The 17107-nt window shown below is 31.7% G+C and overlaps 1 protein-coding gene across 2 annotated transcripts; it reads right to left on the bottom strand.

Moving 5' to 3' along the window:
* Nucleotides 1–540: 540 nt before the first annotated feature.
* Nucleotides 541–16705, bottom strand: LOC118450967 (protein dissatisfaction). 2 transcript variants are annotated; one of them, XM_085660937.1, is made up of 9 exons: nt 16566–16705; nt 14994–15074; nt 14627–14788; nt 2631–2772; nt 2292–2511; nt 1662–1787; nt 1183–1425; nt 894–975; nt 541–800 (listed from the first exon to the last, which is right to left on the bottom strand). In XM_085660937.1, exons 1-9 carry the CDS (start codon nt 16573–16575, stop codon nt 541–543), a joined length of 1326 nt encoding a protein of 441 aa, XP_085517063.1. In that variant the 5' UTR covers nt 16576–16705. The 2 variants fall into 2 exon arrangements, with proteins under 2 accessions (XP_085517063.1, XP_085517064.1); XM_085660938.1 differs by having other exon boundaries at nt 612–817.
* Between the last annotated feature and the right edge of the window lie 402 nt (nt 16706–17107).

Genomic DNA, 17107 nt, shown 5'->3' with positions numbered 1-17107 from the left:
TTGTCAAATATTATTTCAAATAAGAACTTAACGAATATTGAATTACTTTTAATATCATTTTCTATCCTTTTTAAACAAGATTTATTACATACATAACATATTTCTTAATATCGATGAATTTTTCTTTAATAATATTAAGATAAATAAATATAATAAATAAATATAATAAATAAATATATATTTAAATAATAATAATTAAATAATAATTTACAACATTTTTCATATCAAAGTAAAAGAGTCTAGTAAATAATTATTTCTAAACGATAAAGAAAAAATGACGTATGTGTCTATATTAATACAAGAAATATATATATAAATAATGATTTTATAAATAATGATTTTTTTTAACATATTCACAATGTTTAAACAAATAAAAAGAAAAGGTTTCTAATAAATAATTATTTATAAACAATAATGAAAATAATGATATATATATATATATATATATATATATATATATATACATAAGTTATTTAATGAATATATGCAATTGAATGATTCCAACCGATTAAATAAAAAAATAAATAATTTATCTCAAAATTACTGCACTTCGATTTGCCTTTCCTCCATCTCATACATATTAACCAATAAACGTGATATTGGAATTTCACCAATAGTCTCGTGAAAAAACAAACGTTCGACAGTTTTCGAGGAAACACTTCTTAGATAACCAACCAACAGCATCAGACTACAGATTCTACCCTGTGGTGAATATCTTGATCTCATATAATCATCTAAGATACATTGCACTTGTTCCTGTAGCATCTCAATGGGTTGTACCACATGAAGCCCAACTGTTTCTGAGAAATGAAAAAATCTTCACTTTCACTGATAACGGTTCAATAATCTTCTTTTTTTCAGTAATTTACATGAATAATAGGGATTTAGTTTACCTGGTATGAAAAGTGTTAGGGCTTTTATACAGCTACGTTCGTAGACGTCAGGTGCTAAGCGCCGGAAACGATATATTATTGACTAAAACAAAAAAATACAAAACAAGAAGAAAAAGAGAGAGAGAGAGAGTGAGAAAATTATATTGAGAAGTGGATTTAGAATTATTCGTTTGATGTGATCAATTCTTCATATTAAGTATGATTTAAAAATGTATTATTTTTAATGTAGAAAACATTTGATATTGCTGCTGTCATTGATGATAATGATGATTATGGTAACGATAATTACCTGTATCATACCCAACTCTTGGCTGGTAGCAACGTCATTAACCGGAAGTCGACTTTTAACTTGTTCATCGTCGAGTAAAGTTGTCACATCCCAAGGTATCATCCATTGAGCAAGATGTAGAAGAAAAAGTTGAGTCCAGGATCGTTCGAGTAAAAGTAATTGATCGTCCTTTGGTAGGGCTTGAAAGGGTGGCAAGCATCTGACCCATCTCACGACCATGAAAAGAAGCCTGGCGGTGATCTCCTAACAGATATTATTTATTCGTTGAATACATATTTTTTAAATTTATACGCAATATTTCAATACGTTGATAGAAAACATGAAAGATTTGAATGAGATAATCTTTGATTTATTTTTTAATAATGATCTATTTTTTCTTTTATTTTTTTTTTATACAAATTTATAATTTTGTTTCATTGCGTATACGATAGAACAATTGAAATGATTGTTGACGTAAGTGATATTTAATAATATTTTACCTCGAACATTTCCCAACTTGGACCAATAATCTTCAAGGTTCCCGTCGGACTATGCCTCGTCTCAGAATCCGTTTGTTCTAACGAATATTCCGTTTCCGATTGTAGCCTAGTACTCCATACAAGTTCCTTTTAAAAATATACAGCATAAAGTGATCTCATATCATTCAAGACATATATTAGGTTGTCCGGAAAGTTCGTGCCGATTTTGTCATTACGTTACCTACAAATCGGTACGAATTTTCCGAACAACCCAATACGATGTATTCGAAAATGTTCTTTTCAAAACACGTAATTAAATGTTTAAATCAATCATTTTTTTTGTTTTATCTTTTTTCTAAATACATATTCTATTTTTTTATAATTTTAATTGTGAACTTATATTCTAATTACCTGCCTACGTACATATATATATTATAGATTAAAAAAAAATAAGAAAAAAAGAAAATAGCTAATTCAAATGTTGACAATTTTACATTATTTTGAAGGAAATCAAATCTAACATAAGAAGAATAATATAGGTATGATTGCTTTGTTTAATTGAAAGATCTTTACTTATTAAATTAATGAGGATAGGGTTTGGGAATAAGAAGATTGGAAAGTTGAGAGAACAAATGAAGTTAAATTAGTTACCTGACACTTCTCAGCAGATATCAGGATCTGTAAGAGGGATTGTTGCGGAGCAAGAGAGACAGTTGTAGCTGCTGCTGCTGCTGCTGCTTGATAGAGGGTTGTTGTCGTAGGAGGGTGCTGTGGCTGAGTTAAAGGTACTGGAGATGTTGACTCTTCCGGTGGTTTGTGTGCAAGTCCTATTGGTCTAGGATAAGGTGTGAATCTTTGCTCGCACCTGAACCTTTTTAAATTGATAATTTTAATCAATACTTATTATTTAATTACTAAATTTACAATTTCCTTTTATTTCTTTTTTTCAAAAATAATTTTTTTTTCATTGATATCATTATGAAGATATACCTATGATGTGAAAGAACATAAGCAGAACGAAGTCCTGTCCTTTGTGTAACTATCGGTGACTGTTGTTGCTGATGTTGTTGCTTCTCCGAAAAGATCGAATGTGGTGGTTTCGGTTTTCTCGGTCCACGCTCATGTTGTACTGCTAAACATCAATGAAATCGTATCTATGTTATTTTTTTTTCTTTTCACCAATTTCACATAAAATTATCAGCATTGATTATTAATAAAAACAAATTAATAACAATGTCATAATTGAATAATAATAAATCATATTGATGATTTTGAATCAGCAAAATGTTATAAATAAATATATTAAATGTTTTTCTCAATTTTTATCAGAATTAATCGAATTGTTTTCATTATTTTTATTTTGTTTTCGATCAAATTTGATAGTAATTTTGTAATGTTCTCCTAAATTTTTTAAACACTTCCCTAATATTTTTTTGAAGACACGATTTGTCTTCAAATTTGCATTCATCGTATTCTTTTCCAAAATTTCAACAAATGTTCTAGTACTTCTTCAATGTTTTAAAAATATTATAGTACCTTTGTAATATTTTTTCAAAATCTCAAGTATTTTTCAACTGCTTAAAAGAAAAAAAAAAACAAATTATCATATACTTTACTAATGATTTTTATAAATGTCCATAAAGCTTTTAGTACTTTCTTAGTATTCTCTTTTTTAATTTCTAGAATACTTTTCTAATGTTTTCTTTTTTCCAAATTTTCTCGTACCTTTCTAATTTGTTTTCTAGAAAAAAAAAGAAGCTGTTACTTCTAGTCCTAATTTTATCGCAATCAACATTCTTCATGAATATAATATTGGGAATCGAAAGGAAAAAGAATTCTAACGATGGGAACGAAAAAGTGGTCATGGCTTGTTCGGAATTGAATTTGGTGGGGGTAGAAATAGTAGTAGTAGTAGTAGTAGTAGTAGTAGTAGTAGTAGTAGTAGTAGTAGTAGTAGTAGTAGTAGTAGTAGTAGTAGTAGTAGTAGTAGTAATAGTAGTAGTAGTAGTAATAATAGTAGTAGTAGTAGTAGTAGTAGTAGTAATAATAGTAGTAGTAGTAGTAGTAGTAGTAGTATCAGTAGTAATATAAGTAATAATAGTAGGTTGCTACTGTTCGAGATGTATGAGCTATATTTCTGTAGGAAAATAGTAGAGTATGGGAGTGTTAAGGAGGATAGTGTTAAAAGGGAGGAGGACCTCCAAATGAAATTCTACGAGGGTGGTAGGTTGCGATGGATGCGGTCGCTGGCTGGGCGTTAGCTTCCACATACACACACAAATAGATTAAATATATTATACATGTAAATGTGTACAACTCACCTATATATTTGTATATTTGTGTTTATATGTATGAGTATTTGACTTGAATCTGTATGTGTGAGAAAGAGAGAGAGAAAGAGAGAGAGAAAGAGAGAGAGAGAAAGAAAGAGAGAGAGAGAAAGAAAGAGAGAGAGAGAAAGAAAGAGAGAGAGAGAGAGAGAGAGAGAGAGAGAAAGCTGCAACTGGGTGGCAAGCACATCATCATTAATGAGGCTGAGCGGATAGCAGCCGTAGATTCCCACGTTCGCACTGGCGTCGCAACAATATCTCTGCTTGATTCTGTATCCGTGGCCGTATGACCATTGGCGCAACGAAATACTCAATTTTTTATTTTTCCTTTTCATTCATCTATTTCTTGTTTTATAATATAAAGGAGCGAATAAAACTACCTATCAGAAAAAAAAGAAATACATGTAGGTTACAAAAATATATAATAAAATCAGATGTACTAAGATTTTCATTTGTTTTCTCTATTTTGTATTTCGTTGATTTTGTAACAATAAAAAGCTGAAAAATGAAAAATACATACCGAATGATCTATTTAACAAAAAAAAGATATATATATATCTGTGTTTAATTAAGAAAAATATTGAAAGAAAAAAGAACGAAAAATTAAATGATTTTGTTCTTTTAAATTTCATACAAGATCTTATAATTGAGATATAAAAGAGGAAAAGGGGGAGGAGAGATCAGCTTCGGGGCTGTTTTCTTTATCGACTAAATTGTCCGTTTCAAGGCAGGTAGATAGATGATTATTTTCTCCAGTTTAATTGTTTTTACGCGGGGAGAGAATCGCATGGTAGAAAAAGAAGATACGTGAACGATCACGTACACGTGTTTACTTTGTAAACACGAATCTTTGTATAGTTGTAATGTGACATGGGGTGATGTCGGTCACGTGTCCCATATAATTCGAGAATGATTTTCTAATCGGTCGATCCTAAACTTACTAAACCGTTTCGTTTTCTAACACTTTATCTAATCGTTTTTTCTAATTTCGTTCGTTTTTTATCTAAATTAATTTTTTCATATTTTCAAACAAAAAATTTGTTTTTTTCTTCTAATAAATCATTTTGGTTCTTTTTTTATAAATAAATTTAAAAATAAAGAAGATAGGAAAAGTAATTAATTAATTAATTTTCCTATATATGTGTAGATATATATACTAATCAGCCATTTTGGTTTTTGTTTTAGATAAGGATAAAAGCAAAAAGATACTAATTAATTAATTATGTATCTAAAAAAAAACTAATTAATTATGTATTTAATTCGTACACACACACACACACACACACACACACACACACACACATATATATATATATATATATATATATATATACATATATAAAACTAAACGTCGTGTTGATTTGAAGAAGAAACTTAAATCGCAATCGGTGAAGCGAAAATGAATGTGCTTCGAACGAAAGCTTCGCAAACGTAGAGCATCAAACGACGTCGGACGGATTAAGCTCGTTTATCCTTTCGAGCTTGTCAAGCTGTCGAAGCAAAAGATCCGATCTCCGTCCTTTTTTTCTCTATAGTATAATACAAAAAAAGAAAAAAGAAATAAAGGGTCTTTTATTTCATCTTTGAAGCATCATTTCTTGTTCACACTATAAAATTAACAAAATATAAGATTTTTTGAATACAAAATAAGCTTATCGTAAGACATTCAATTAATCCTAAATAAATATCATTATTAATATGTTAAAATTAAAAAAAGAAACGTTAAACTGGCAAAGAATTTTTGAAAAAAATATTTATAGAACTTCTTTTTTCCAACGTTACTTTTTTTCACTTAATTTCAAAATTTTTTTCATTTTTTCTTTTTTTTTTTACGTTTATTTTTAAAGAGTAATCTTTATCTAGATTTATCAAATTCAACAATGAAATGTTAACATTGAAACAAATAAATCTCGTTTCTTTTTTTTATCGAAAAGTAATCAATAATGTTGATGTTATATGGAGTCTATAAAAAAAAATAAAATAAAAAAAAAGAACAAAAAAGAAAAAGCAAATTCGTTGATATGTATTGTCGAGAATCTTGGTGAGACAATTTTCAAGTAGTACGTGCGTATTCACGATCCGGACGTCGAACGGACGCAAGGATTAGATTCGCATGCGCTGGAATGGACCGCGCCCTGTTTCCTTTTCATCCTCGCAACCCACCACCATTCTTCCCTCTCTTTGGCCCCGTTCATAGGATCTCTCTTTCTCTCTCTCTCTCTCTCTCTCTCTCTCTCTCTCTCTCTCTCTCTCTCTCTCTCTCTCTCTCTTTCACACACATACACTCTCGCCAGAGAGAACGCAGGAGCGCGAACGACAGCGTAATACACGAGCATAGCGTGTGCCACGTGTGTACCACAATGCTAGTTCCCACACTGGAGTACCACGTTCTCGTACTATATATAGGGTGGTCCACTTTGATTCGAACAATTTAACAGATTTATTAAATAACAAAGTTGTGATAAAAATCATTAAAAAAAAAAAGAAAACGTAATCGATTCGAAAACATTTTTATTATTAGATACACTTATATCATAATCATTTAATTTTGATTTTTTAATGATTTTTAAAAAAATTCTTTTAGAATATTCTTATCGAGGAATGTAATGGTTAACTATTAACATTGAAATAGTTCACTTTATACATACATATACGCATGCTTTATTGTACGAGATTACGGTAATGTGCATGTGTGAATTTATGAATGTTCTCTACCTCTATCTCTCTCTTTCTATGTCGGCTTTTATGATCTCGAGCGTGTTGGGTGCTCACACGGGCCACAGATCACTGAGGGTGGAGATCGAGGACTGCCTCGCATCCTCCCATTCCTCCTCTCTCTCTCTCTCTCTCTCTCTCTTTCACTCAGTATCCTACTAAACGGTAAACCGATCTGTGAACATTTCAGCAGTCAGCGATCTCGAAGGCTAATCCCCTGGGTGAGTGGGCTTGATACACATCTCCTACCATCACCCATCGTCACCCTCTCTCTCTCTCTCTCTCTCTGTCACTATTCTCATACACCTAACTCTTACTTCTTTCCCTTCCCTAGCCCTACGATTTCCCTCTCACTCGACTCCTCATATGAGCGTGAATATGAACACCATGTAACTTCCACATAGTCGAGCCTTGTTTTGCCTAATACCTACCTATGTAATACACACGAATTTGGATTTACTACATACGTACATGCATACATATCAGCTGGACTATAGAAATATACGTTCACCTCATCTCGTCCCATGTCTCCCTGAAAATATTATGCGTGATGTGTCAGACACCAATGTAAATATAATTTGGGTATTTCAAGTGAATTGGTCAACTCATTACGTGTATCCATTTATGTTAATCGTAACACGATTTCATTGATTTCTTTTTACTCGGACTACTTGCTACATTGATTGATCTTATGTTTCCATTACTTTCCTTTCTTTGCTCTTGGATTAGGTAAATGACTAGAGAGAGAGAGAGAGAGAGAGAGAGAGAGAGAGAGAGAGAGAGAGAGAGAGAGAGAGAGAGAGAGAGAGAGAGAGAGAGAGAGAAAGAGAGAGAGAAAACAGATAGAAGGATAACTTAAAAAAATAAAATATTCGATAACAATTGGAGAGATTTATCAATCATATCATAAAGTAAAATTTCTATCAAGCTTCGGCTAGGTTCTTTTCAAGCAAGTCTAAGTATCATAAGAGAGATACAAAGGTGGAGGGGCACAAAGAGAAAGAGAGAGAAAATAAATAGAAGGATAATATAAAGAAATAAAATATTCGATAACAATTAAAACGATTTCTTGGTGGTACCATCAAGCCAGGCTTCGTCCTGGATTCTGCCACATTCTTTCAGACAACAATAAAAACTGCAAGAGATGTACAGAGAGCGAGAGAGAGAGAGAGAGAGAGAGAGAGAGAGAGAGAGAGAGAGAGAGAGAGAGAGAGAGAGAGAGAGATAGATAGAGAGAGAGAGAGAGAATAGAAAGATCAATAACTTAAAGAAACAATATGTTCAATAACAATTCGAACGATTTCTTGGTCATACGATTAAGGCAGACTTCGTCCTGGCTTCGGCCAGGTTCTTTCTAGGCAAACGTAAGGACCACAAAAGATATATATAATATATATATATATACATATATATATACATACACACACACAAACATATACACACACATATAGACACAGAGTAATGGTTAGAAAGATGGAGAGAAGGGTCGAGGAGGGTTAGAACGGTCGCGTGGGAGTGGACGGCTGGTAACGCAACGAAGCGAGGCGTGCCGTACACGCGGCGGCCAGCATCAATCCATCCACATAAACGGTAAACGGTAAAGCGGCTTCACAGAGAGGGCGAACGGTGCTCGCTCACCCTCTTCCCCGTTTCACTCTCTCTTTCTCTCTCTCTCTCTCTCTCTCTCTTATACACACATATAGTAAATGTATGTATATATGTATGTGCTCGTGGACAGAACGGGTCGTTGCGCTAAGCCGAGCTTTGATCGTCACCTGTCATACCAACGCCCAGGGAACTCCGTTACAGAAACGAGCACAGTGCTCGTACAATGTCATGCCTTTACATAACTAACGCTGAAAGAATTAACATCGAGCGTTAGGCCAGTTTTAATCATTCGTTTAAATTCGAATTAGCTACGAAAAAATGGCTCGAAATTTCTCGGATGTTTTCACCAAAAGTTTCTCATTTTTATCATCCTCTTTCGCGTTCATCTTTATCGTTGTAATTTTTTTTGTTTTTTTAATGATTTGTTATCTTTGAAATTAAATGGATTATTTATTTTGAAACATCTTGAAAATTCTGCAGCATTTCGATGAGTTTAATTTCTAATTTGTATATTTTCTCTTTATGTTCTCTTTTTATCAGTCTATGTATTTAAGATTTCCATTCAATTAACTTTCTTCGGGATTTAGAATAATAAACGATAGATTAAATCTCAATTTCTGTTATAAATATTATTATAGTGTATGTAACCCTCTTTCTCTATGTTCTGAATTGACCATGGAACTGTATCACTGTACGGACAGATATACCACAAAGTATGATATTAATATATCAAGACTATTTAATACGCTATTACAAAATTGACAAAGATAGAAATTTCTCAAAAATTTCGATTACTGCTGTTATCAAAGTATCACTTTTTGAAGAAAAGAAGAAATAAATGCAAATTAAAGAAATTCGAATACATTGTAATATCAATGTTAATAACTTTCAAACGAACATGTGCAAGATAAAAAAGATGACGGCATTGTAGCGGCTGTATTATCCCACAAGTGTATCTCATTAAAAAGTCACTACAGTGATAAAAAAAATTCAATCCTCTCTAACCCAATATTTTTTTCGTATCAGAAAGAAAATTATGTAACGTGAAAATTATATGTAGTATTATTTATATTAATATAATTATACTATATTAATTGTAACATTTATTTTAAAAACATTAAAAATTTTAGAAACTTATGAAATAAATAATTAATTTTATGACGAAAATGTGAAATTAAACTTAAAAATATAGATATGCAAATGTATAACTTTAGAGTTATAACATTATATAAAGCTAGATGAATGTTGTCCTTTACAAATAATAAAATATTAAGAGTAGATTTAACGACTGAACTGATTGCGTGGCATACAAGAAAACAGAACACAGATATAAATAGATAAACGATAGATGATACTGATTTTGCACTTCAAATTTAACTTTTTGCAAACCAAATTCACCATTTTGCGAATAAAGTTTTTCTACAAAATTGTTTTTTTAAGTTTTTGTAATAAAAATAAAATTAAATGTAAATTTATAGTTAAGAAATTCAAAATTGTATCGTATGTAATACAAAAATATAAGTATATAATAAATAAATAATGAATAAAATAAGTATAAAATAATAAGTATATAAAATTATTTAATAATAGGTATTTCCCAATTCATTACATATGGAATTCATAATATATGTACGAATATATGTAGCATGAAAACTATATGCAGATTAATGATGTATATACAACATAATCTAGAATGGTTCTCTTGCAGCAGTTGGTAATAATTTCATATACATATTCATATAATGATTGTCACAATTTGTGTAGAGGTAACAACAAAATAAAATCGATACAATTTTAGTTTTTATTAAATGGATAATCTCTTGACAAGCATCAGTAATATCGACATTTAATTTGCTTAGAATCCTTACAATTTACAGAAAAGAGTAATTTCTTGTAAATATGTGATTTGAGGTTAATAAAATATAAACTCGTATAGATATTCACTAGATCGTTAATTGTTGAGTGAACAATTTTGATAAACTATAATTTAAAATTTTAGTTTCCAACGCATTTTGGTAAATATTTTTTCATTTTTTATTTCAGAAATTTATGTAAAATTATTTAAATACGATAATTTGAAAGAAGGAATTTGTAAAAAAACTTGATTCACAAAAGATTGAATTTTATTTGCAAAAGAGTGAATGTGAATTCAAAAATAAATTAGCAAAAAATGAATTTGATGAATTCAATTTGCAACAAGTTGAATTTGATATGCAAAATCTTTAATGAACTACTTATATATATATCACTGCATGCGATTTCCACGATATATGATGATACGTTATCGTGGAATCGAATTTTTTAAAATGTAAAATTGATCATAGTATATCTTTTTAAATATAATAAATCGTTATCTTTTCTAATCACTGAAATGGGTTTAATTGCATTAGATAAAAAGAAATCGTTATTTAAATTAAATTATTTTAAACAAATTTATCTGCCATTATACAATAACGTACGCATATAAATACAGCAAATACATACGGTGTTAATTAAATGATTAATTATGATTGATAATATTCACTATGTGAATATTTTTTAATTTGTTTTAATTCATTTGAGTAAATATATATATATATATATATATATTATATGGATATTATATATTATATAAATATATTATTTATAATAATTATTATAATTTGGTATTTTTTCTTTTTTCTTTTTGTTTATCCTATTCCTTGATAGTGTGTAATGATCAATAATCAATTTGTCGCAGTAAATAAAAAAAAATAAAAAGAAATTATTATATTACGTATTTTTACATAAACTTTTTTCTACACATCGAGTGTCATTTTGAGCTTTTTTCTAAACAAACTCTTTTCTACGCATATGTCACACTCGAATATATAATAATCAAATAAATAATAAATAATAATAAATAATAAATAATAATTTGATAAATAATAATTTCAAATAATTCCCATTATCTCTCACGATCTTCTTTTGATAAGCGTTTGTTATTCAAACAAAATATTCTAGACATATATTCGATGTTCCATGATTTTTTCTCTATTATTGATTAATTAAAAATAATTATTATATATTTCGTTTAAACAAATTTGATTAAATCGTAATATTTTAGGATTCTGTCTATGTGACAAAATATTTTTAGAAAACGATATATTTAAATAGTAATATTTTAAGATTATTTTCAATACGAAAAATGAAAAAAAAGAATTTGTTAAATCTGAATGAAGATCTACTCGTCGGAATAATTTTAATCGGAGAAGAAGAAAAGGGAAGAACAGAGAAACAGTAAAGGAAAACCCGTCGAAATGCCGAGTTTAATTCCGGTTCAAAGTACTTCGTAGGTACTTTTAGAAAAGGGTGCTCGCGAATTATGAGCAGAAACAAAGAGATTTAAACTTTCAAATTGAAGAGGAGAAGTAGAAGGAGGAGAAGTAGCAGTGGGGATCGATTGGGCATGAAACGAGACAAAGTTTGCGAATCGTCGTGGAAAGGCCAATGTGTGTACATTGAAGATGATGTTGACTATACGCTCGAAGAAAAGAACATACACATATACATGTGTGTATGTGTTTGTCTATAGAATATATATATATATATATATATATATATATATATTTCATTGTTTGCAAGTCAACGATTAAATTTTCGTCTCCCCAATTGGATAACAACTTTCTCATCGAACAGAAAATCGAAGTGAGGGAATATAAACAAAAGAAAACCTATCAGAATAATTAGAAAGTTTTGTCTTTGAAGTGTTGGTGTGAACTTTTAGGACAAAATCTGAATTTGTCTAAAATCTGAATTTGTAGGGCAGACTGTATAAAATCTATCAGAATAATTAAGATTATTTTATTTGTTAAGCGTCAATCTGAATTTTTAAGTTAGCCTGCATAAAATTTATCAGAATAATTAAGATAATGTTGTCTGTTAAGTCTTAATGTAAATTTTTACAACATTCTGTATAAAATCTATTAGCATAATTAAGAAAATTTTGTTTCATAAATGTTGATGTCAATTTTTAATGAAAATCATTGTTTAAGTTATATAAAACAAAAATGGAGTGTTCTACTTAATCAAGATAGTGACTAATCATTTAAATAGTCGATTATATTACAATAAAAAAAATGGAAGGAGATAAATGATAATGAAATAGGAATAATAAGAATTACAGTAAGAATATTATCATCCCTGGAGAATCCGAAAATTCAAAGTAATAAGCCGCTTGGTAATCTTCTGATATCGTTTAACGCCATATTTCGTGAAAATATATACCGCGAAGGGTATTTATAAAGGTAGACGAGAGTAACAACGAGGAGGAATGAAGAGGATGAAAGGGAGGAATTTTCGTGCGGGAGAATCAGAGGGGAATAAGAGAGAGAGAGAGAGAGAGAGAGAGAGAGGAGAGAGAATTTAGGAGGTTTGAGGGGTGTGAGTAGCGAGTCTTTTGCTTCTAGCTTGGTACGTGGTGCCAGGGGTTAGAGGTTTTGGGCTTGTCAGCAGCGGATGATTGCACGCCTGCGGCTGCGTTTCGCGAAGCGTCGAATACCGCCTACATAATATATACCGAGTGGTCACCTGTCTTTTATGGGTTATACACAACGTTCCTTCTAAAAATAGTTCTAATAATATTTGTTTTTCAGTGATGAATAAACAAGATTGATCTTTAGAAAGTATCTAATTTAAAGAGGCAGTTTAAATTTTTCAAAAAACGAAAAACAAACAACGCATTGATGGACAGATAAATAGAATGATCAGAGCAAATAGAGATAGACTTATAAACAGACATTAATAGATAAGTCTAAAATATTAAGTGATCGAAGTACTTTTTTAAATTTGTTGGATAAAGTAGAAAGTATTGAAAATAAAAGAAAAATAAGGTAAGAGGGGATAGGAGAAAGAAAGATTAAAAGGTAAGATCTCTTGGTGTCATGTCCTAAACACCGTGTGGAGTCTCCTTAACGTTAGGAAGCTCTGCCACTAATTGAATCTCCTCTCTTACTCGCGTCTGGAGCCTCGGCAACCGCTGGGAACCGGAGCACCCGTTCTGCATTAAACACCCCCAACACCCTGCCACCCCGTCGAGAGGTCTCTCTCTCTCTCCCCCTCTCTCTCGATTTTATTCCATCCCCATCCCCATCCATTCTCTACCTCCACCTTCACTTCTACCTCTTCCCTCTTCCTCTTCCTCCATCACTACCTGGCACCACAGAAAAGTGTACCTAGTCGTCTCGACCACCACCATCACTACCATCACCATCACTACTACTACCACTATCGTCGTCTCCATCATTGTATCTCAGCGTTGGTAGCAAAAGGTAACTCCCAACCAACCCCTTAACACCACCACCTTCTCCCCCACCTTTCTATACCTAGACTTTCTCTCTACGTAACTTTCATACCTCTCGAAAGCGTTCCACTATCAGACTTTTCTACCTTCACGTTGAACATTTCCTTACATGTGTTTGTATATCTATATGCGGAAGATGTGTACATAGGGATGTGGGTACCCCCCTCTCTCTCTTTCTTTCTCTCTAATAAAGAGGATGATTCAAGATCGTTGAATCTTCTTTCAGGTTATCTCTTATTTTTATAATTAAAATTTTTAAAATTTTAATCTATTAAAAATGGATCTGGTAATTACAGAATTAGTTTTACTGAAATTAGAAGTAATTAGAAGTAATTAGAAGTAATTAGAATTGATTTTCCCGAAACTTTCTCTGATTCCTCTATCAAATCTAATTAAAAAATTTTAATCTATAGATAAGAAATAAATAAATATAATAATTCGAATTTTGTTGAGAAAATAGCTCTTATCTTTTATAATATGTAAATAAAAAAACTGAATCAAAATTTGTCTTTCATATGATGATTTTGGTAATGAAGTTTTAAGAGAGTGAAGGGATTAGAATGAAGTGAGGTCGGATAAAAAGATCAAAGTGAGTGACTAGGCAAATACGAAACGTTGCATGACGTTGTAATTTTGTCCCTGTGATATATCTCTATAACTATCAAATCACTTATCATCTAAACTAATAAAGACAAAACTATAATGATTGTGAATCACATCGAAAGCGAAACGATCCGTTTTCTAATAGTTTCTCTAGTTTCATTAGGAACACCTAACATACATATGGTGTTTCGTTTGATCACAGTCAACAAGTTGGTCAACCCAGAATTAAAGTTTACTTAGGAAGCTTTTGGTTAACCTATCTAATCGGATAGATCAGTCTAAAACATTGACTTCTAATCGAATTTTTCTTCTATTAAATTAAATCGATATTTTGTTTAACAATTCGGTAGGTGGGTAGGTAGATAGATAGGTAGATAGGTAGGTAAGTAGGTAGATAGGTAATTACTCACCTTCTTTGTTCATCTTGACCTTGAAACACTTAGCTAACCGACAAGCTCGACATTGATTCCTGTGAGTTTTGTCAATCGGGCAGCGCCCTTTTAATGCTCCTTGTGCCTTGCAGGTATACTCTCGATGGTTATGAATGCTTCTCTTGAAAAATCCAGAACAACCTGGGTAAGAGGAGAAAAAACAAAAAAAGAAAAAGAGAGAAAAAAAAAAAGAATTATTGAACAAACATCAGTAAAACTTTCAGAAAGAGAAAAACGATTAATAAGTTCATTTAAAATTTTCAAGTCAATAAGGAATTGAATTACTTTAAGCAATACTTCAAAATATTAGATTTAAATAAATGATGATCGAAGGAAAATATTATACCGTCGCAGCTGTAGATGCCGTAGTGTTTTCCGGAACTACGGTCACCGCATACTCCACACAGAATGTCGAGTAACCGGTCTCCTAAAAAAAAAAAAAAAAAAAAAAAAGACAAAAAGAACAAGAAGAAAACACAAAGATAACAAATGTTGAATACTGAGTACAACAGTATAAATAACAAACATGTCCTTACAATCCTTTTTCAGAAATTTAAGAAAAAAATTAAATAAAATTTTCGAAAGAACAATTAGATACTTAAACAATTAGATAATATTTATGTTAACACTTATATACAAGAAAAATAAATGTTATTATCGGTCGAAAGTGAATTTCAAGATATTATTTGAAAGTTCTTTTAAAGAATTTTTTGAAAAGATTGAAAAATATGAAAAGGTGTTTACGATGTAAAAGGGCTGACATAAGATCCGTTTAAGAAAAGCGAGAAGACTTCGCTCGCTGGCTAATCTGTTCTCCCCCTTTTCGCGGGAACCCTAATCGTCCTAATGATCCGCGGCAAGAAAAACACGGCCATAGCTAAGCCAACCAAAGCTTCCAGTTCTTGGCCTGGGGAATTAACCACCTTTGTTTCACGCCCACTCTCTCTCTCTCTCTCTCTCTCTCTCTCTCTCTCTCTCTCTCTCTCTCTCTTTCTTTCTGTACCTACCAACGTAACACGATCAGCCTTGCTAAGGCAACCCCAATGGATTACGTTTCCTTGGTCGCCTTCGATCTAGGTATTTCTCTCTTTCTTCCTCATCTATTGTGTTGTAATAAATCGTTATCTCAAATGTATCATTATTAACTATAAACCCATCAAAATGATTCCTCTTATATGATTCCTTTACATATTCTCTATTTATTTATCTAAGTATCAAAATTCTCAAAACAAAAATTCAATTTTCTAATACTAAAAAATTTTATCGAATTTATTATTGAAAATAATTTTATTTATTTTTTCATAAATTTTTTTCTTTTTCCCCTTTAAGATTCTCTAAGAATGACAAAAGTGAACTATGATTTGGTTTAGTTTAGTTTATTAAGCTGATCCTTCAAAATTTTCAACGCACGCACACACACACACTCACACACATGCACGACGATTTCAATCATCAAAAAAGCAAAAAATGAATTCTTTAACGTATACATACACGCACGCACGCACGCGCGTACACACACATAATGTTGTAATTGATTTCGAAAAAGGCCATTAAAATTTCATGTATATATTCACAGGAATCAAACTTTGTTTTTCGATAATTTAAAAAAAGAAATCACCGATGAACAATTAAAATGAAACGAATAAAACAAGAAAAACGAACAACGAAATAAACAAAAAATCGATTTAAATTTCCCGCTCTTGGTGTATACGTAGATGACGTCACGATTCGATTCGATAGCTAATGGCGGCTGAAAAAATCGGCGCGAAGTCACCACTATAACTGGTTCTTTTTCTTTTCTTTTTTTTCTTTTCCACAACGTATCGTATAGAGTTAATCAGGATTAGAAAAAAGAATGATGATTAAGTTTATGACTTTTGATATAATGAGGTTAAAAGAAGAAGGATGTGGGACTGACCTGTGCCCATTCTCCGCGGCTCAAGTCAAAAGTCGAACATCCCCAGACGGAAAACCGAACTGGTTACCGTACCGACGACACCGCGCCAAGGGAGTCGCGCGAAGTCCCAAAGCATTCTCCGTGACGGCCTGGCTTCGAGATTCACTGTACCTATCCTCTCTCTCTCTCTCTCTCTCTCTCTCTTTCTCTCTCTCTCTCTCTCTCTCTCTCTCTCTCGCACACACACATAAACATACACATACACACACAGAGAAAGAGAAAGAGAAAGAGAGAGAGAGAGAGAGAGAGAGGCACACACGTATCGATGCTCCATCTCTCTCGTTTGAACGTCCTCCCTCCAGGAAGGGCCGCTCGTGCCCGGGTAAGTCTCCTCTCCTGCGTATAGCCATGTACGTGTGTGAGTTTACGCGCATTATCCTATGAAAAAAGAACGAAAGAGAAATAGAAAGAAAGAGAGAGTGAGAGAGAGAGAGAGAGAGAAAAGGAGTGGGGGGTGAGAGTTTTGCACGACTGGTTGGTAAAGTAACCATCTCTTCCAATAT

The sequence above is a fragment of the Vespa mandarinia genome, chromosome 13, assembly GCF_050613455.1.
Source record: "Vespa mandarinia isolate Hongniang chromosome 13, ASM5061345v1, whole genome shotgun sequence".
NCBI lineage: Eukaryota > Metazoa > Arthropoda > Insecta > Hymenoptera > Vespidae > Vespa > Vespa mandarinia.
This window is presented reverse-complemented; position numbering and strand designations above follow the sequence as displayed.

Coding starts and splice junctions, on each gene's coding strand:
- LOC118450967 (XM_085660937.1), bottom strand. Junction 14,789..14,993: donor CGGCATCTACAGCTGCGACG/GTATAATATTTT, acceptor CCTCTTACCCAG/GTTGTTCTGGATTTTTCAAG. Junction 801..893: donor CCTAACACTTTTCATACCAG/GTAAACTAAATC, acceptor TTCATTTCTCAG/AAACAGTTGGGCTTCATGTG.